The sequence below is a fragment of the Lottia gigantea genome (genome assembly GCF_000327385.1).
Source record: "Lottia gigantea unplaced genomic scaffold LOTGIsca_2117, whole genome shotgun sequence".
NCBI lineage: Eukaryota > Metazoa > Mollusca > Gastropoda > Lottiidae > Lottia > Lottia gigantea.
The window spans coordinates 2,212-6,921 of NW_008708474.1; the positions used below are offsets into that span (position 1 = coordinate 2,212).

Below are 4,710 nucleotides of genomic sequence, written 5' to 3' on the forward strand. Positions count from 1 at the left end.
TGAACAAGAGACCATGTACACAGAATGAATACAAATCAATGGCTCCTATTTGGAAACAACTCAAGTACATAAGTGACAGCAGTCAAAATTTCAAAATTATGTTTTTAATTGTAGATGAAGCAGTTGTCAGATTATTATTAATCTTTTGATACTAGAAAACAATTTTGTTTTCACATCTCATGTTTTGTTGGCGTTTGACAAATTTTTCAGGGTAAAAGACAGTTCCGTCAATCACCAGAAGGTCGTGAAGTTACTTTATCTCAGTTACTATTAAATACTGATCTAATACCTAGTGATATCAGTAAAGCTGGTCCAGAATTAATAGCTTGTCAGGTTTGTACATCTTAAATAATTACATCTTATGCCTTGTTGGTAGCAGAGTTTGGCAGTAGTGTTCTTGTAAAGCTCTCGAAGCCTGCTTTCAATAGCATGATGGCTGAAACATCTGCTCAGTTAATCTTAGATTTACTCATGATTTTAGTATTGGTTAAGAAGTACTTAAATGTACCAAGTGATACTGGAAGGGCAAGGCAACGTAACACTTGTTTTCATGTTAACCATTTGAACACCAAGCGTTATGAAATAACACATCATCTACCCTGAACTCTCAAGTTATATTACTCCCTTGGTTTTAACAGTCATGGTTGCTAGGGTATACTCATTATTATGTCACTAGTAAAGCAACACTTTGTGATGAAGAATGAAATGAATGGAGTTTTTTGGTCCTACTTTTTTGCACCTAAAAGGGCTGTTGAAGACAGTCAACACCATGCAGTGTGCAATGAGGGAAATTTTGCCAGAACAGCAGCATTAGCCTACCCTTTCAATTTGCAACTGTTGAGAAATCTTTAACGTGCACAGCCTGTAACACACAGAGTCTTGGTTTATTCTCCCATCTGAACGACTAGATGCTTTTTCCATCTCAGCCCCTCTGACCTGCATCACTGACGACTTGGGGAAACCGAGTTGAAAATCCAAAAGGTTAAAGGTTAAAAATTTTCACCAAGTTAGTTTATTGTCTTTCCTTTATCAGCTTTAAGCTTAATATATGTTTTTTTTTTATTTGTCTGTGGTAATTTCGAATTTGATTATGCTTTATAGAATCTGGTAGCAGCCTTTATTGATGTGTATCATTCAGCTACATCTAAAATCAAATCACTAGAAGAAGAGGTGGTAGCACATAGACAACATGTGGAGGCTATGAAACGAGAACTTAGTGATACTATACATAGAGAATATACTAATCAGGTACCGGAACTTTATACAGATATAACTAGTATTTGTTATAACTCTCTATACTTGAAAGTATTTGGTTATTTGGATGAGGTCTATCAACAACTTTGCTCCTTTTTCATCTAAGCACTCTGAAGTAATTAAAAATCCCAACAGTTAGCAATAGTGTTACCCAATGGTCCAACAATTGCAGAAAAGTAGGATGTTAACTTGAATACATTTCCTATCAATATCATTAAGACATGATTTCTTTGTAGATACCTCTAACAACTCCAGACCAGTATGATTTAACTAGATCAATGTCACAGAATGATTTTATGCCTCTCAGGTATGTAAAATAGTTTTCAATCATGACACTGCAACTGTTGGGTCTAATAACAAGGACAAATATTGGATTGGACAATTGGTTTGCATGTGATGCTCTGGTCAGCGGCTTAAGATAAGGTCTCGTTGAAAACTTTCAGATGCTAAAAATCCTTACTATTCAGTCAGATGGAATATACAAGTTTTATGATTTTTAAGTTGAGGAATTTTGATTAAATTGAAAATTTCAATTTTATGTTGGTGATATGAAAAATGTCCCATTTGAAATATTCTATACCAGCCTATCCCTTTTCTTTCCATGTTAAATATATTACTTATTTATAGGGAAGATTCGGAAATATCATTCTGTTTGAGTAAAGCAAATACCCCTGTCACCAGAAAAACACCATCTAAGAAAATTACGTAAGCATATTTTTTACCTGGTTTTCATTTAAAAAAAACAAAAACTTTCTTTACTCTTGACCTCATGGAGTGTATTGAACCTAGTGCAGTAGCTAGTTGTGATAAAGGCTACAGATTTTGAATATTTATTCTGCAGCTGGCACCTTAAAAACTGTACTTACTTTTGATGTGAGCAGCAAATATTCTTAACCAGAAATGAAAAAGCAGATATGATAATATCTTGATAAAATTTTCAGTGCCCCCTCCCCCTGCACCGCTAAGTTTTAGGTTGAAAGGGATATATAGTCACAGAAGATCATGCTTTTGTGGATTTAAATGTTGATTCCATTCTTACTGCACTGAAAGTTCAACCACTGACAAGTTTAATGGTTCTTATATTCCAGGTCACCTGGTAAAAGACAGTTTGGTACACCTAAAGCACATGGCACCAAATCCAGGACAAGTTCAGCGAAGAAGTCTTAGTCACTGCTTGTTAGTGTTGTATTCGTTACTTTCGGTTAAGAAAAATTTGGGAAGTTTTCTCAGTAGCAATATCAATAAAAGGATTGCGCTTTAGGAAATGTGGATATCCAATTTGCAGAATTTCTTCATAACAGGCTATTGAAGAAAAGAGTACTGAATTATGTGCCAAGTGGTATTTACAATTTCCCATTGCTATATTTACATTATACCAGAGGTAGCGAATGGAACATAAACTCAAAAACATTCCGTCCAAAAAGAATAATTCTTTGTTTTTGTTGATATTTTATTTACAATGCTGTGATATGTACAAAGATGTTTTTTTATTTAAACAATTCTAATATGTGCATTTATTTTATTAATTAATTTTTCCTACATGGAAAGTGGACACATGCTGGGCTAGCAATGGCCAAAGCATAATTTTGCTTACCTTAAGGCATGGATTCAAATGCATATCGCCCTCAAGACGGTTCCTAGTCTAGGAAAGTTAAGTATTATTTATAGAATCAAAACAAAGCATTTTCAGACCAGAGCTTTAATTTTTTTTTATACTTTGAAGGGATGTTTTATATAATATCCATGTAGTTTTAATCATATGTATGTATTGAACAGAATTAAATAAATAACAGTAAATATTGAAGTGTTCATTTTTTCTATACAGTGTTTCACAAATATCACATCAGAAGAAGGATTCCATCCAAAAATTGGCAAAGAACTGACATTGTTTTTATCAGATCTAAATCATTAGCACTAAAAATAGATAGTTTTTTCACACAACAGCCTGAAATTATCATCAGCTTTTTACTTTACATTGATAAAGGTGATTTTCTAAAACTGATTTCTCTAAATTTCTCCCTGAAATTAAAGAATATTTAAGTAAATTCTCTCTGATGTTGATGACACATATTTCAGTTATGAATTTGATGTTAAAATTTGTATTTAATTTTGCATTTTTTTTTTCTCTATCAGACCCACGTTTGAGCTAACATTCTGAATTCATCACGGCTAGAGACAAACAAGATTCACTAGAGCTACTGATAGAAACAGATTAGGGCCTGGAAAAATGATCATTCCATTCTCCAAAGACAAAGATAATTTAGACAATATAAGATTGAATTTTTAAATGTGAACTTACCTATAAAGACAAATCTATTTATTTTAGGATTGTCTCTCCAGGATGTGGTTTGAAAATCATATAATTCATTTACAGCTTGTACAATATAACATATATCTTCATTTTCTAGTGTTAATACACCCTGTAATGTAAAACCCAGAAGTAATACACCCAATAATGTAAAACCTACAGATAATACACCCTGTTATATAAAACTGAGAGATAATACACCCTGTTATATAAAACTGAGAGATAATACACCATATAATATAAACCTGGGATAATACACTCTGTATTGTAAAACCATTTGTTAACTCACTTCAGATATAAAACCTAGAGTTAATACACCCTGTAATATAAAACTTAGAAGAAATACAAACCGTAATGTAAAACCTCCAGTTAATATGCCCTGTAATATAAAACTTAGGGGAAATGCAAGCAGTAATGGAAGAAGTAAATACAACCTGTTATATAAAACCTAGAGTTAATACACCCTGTAATGTAAAACCTAGAGTTAATACACCCTGTACTGTAAAACCTAGAGTTAATACAACCTGAAATATAAAACTTAGAGTTAAAAAAAAACCTGTAATGTAATCCCTAGAGTTAATACACCCTGTAATGTAAAACCTAGAGTTAATACACCCTGTACTGTAAAACCTAGAGTTAATACAACCTGAAATATAAAACTTAGAGTTAAAAAAAAACCTGTAATGTAAAACCTAGAGTTAATACATCCTGTAATGTAAAACCTAGAGTTATTATACACACAGATAATTGCACCTGATTGGACTAATGAAGTCCAGACAAAACTGTACTGTGTGTATGAAGGGAAGCTTAGCAAAAAAATACTGTATTTTTAAAACAATTGTAATAGTTCTTACCTTAAGGCGTAATATTTCTGTTGGTTTATTTTCTTTATTGTTTATTTTTTTCTCCCATAAAAGATCTTGTAAGAAATGTTCTAATTTAGTTTTATTAAGTTCACCTTCTAAATCTATAGTAATACTTCTTATAGTCTACAAAAAAACATACTTATACTGAAAGTTTAAATATTTTAAATATCTCATTTACATTGACAATGAAGTACTGATTTGGTCATGGTAAAGGCACAAGAGAATAAAATCCAGATTTTGCAAGGAAATAACCCAGATGTCGTACTATCAGTGGGTCTGTGC

The 4,710-nt window shown here is 32.3% G+C and overlaps 2 protein-coding genes across 2 annotated transcripts in view; one reads left to right on the forward strand and one right to left on the reverse strand.

The window, feature by feature from the left end:
* The window catches only part of LOTGIDRAFT_87900 (hypothetical protein), a gene marked incomplete at both ends in the record, with an annotated part of 2,714 nt that extends 1,478 nt beyond the window's left edge, over positions 1–1,236 (forward strand). The window contains 2 exons of the mRNA XM_009054306.1: positions 211–333; positions 1,102–1,236. Coding sequence (XP_009052554.1) covers positions 211–333; positions 1,102–1,236 — 258 coding nt within the window. The remainder of the gene's footprint in view (positions 1–210; positions 334–1,101) is intronic.
* Positions 1,237–3,211: 1,975 nt separating this feature from the next.
* Positions 3,212–4,551, reverse strand: LOTGIDRAFT_176543 (hypothetical protein; the record flags this gene model as incomplete). The annotated part of the gene is made up of 6 exons (XM_009054307.1): positions 3,212–3,273; positions 3,554–3,734; positions 3,852–3,941; positions 4,024–4,086; positions 4,119–4,208; positions 4,417–4,551. Coding segments are annotated over 6 exons (621 nt in total), but the record flags the coding sequence as incomplete, so codon positions are not given.
* Positions 4,552–4,710: the final 159 nt, after the last annotated feature.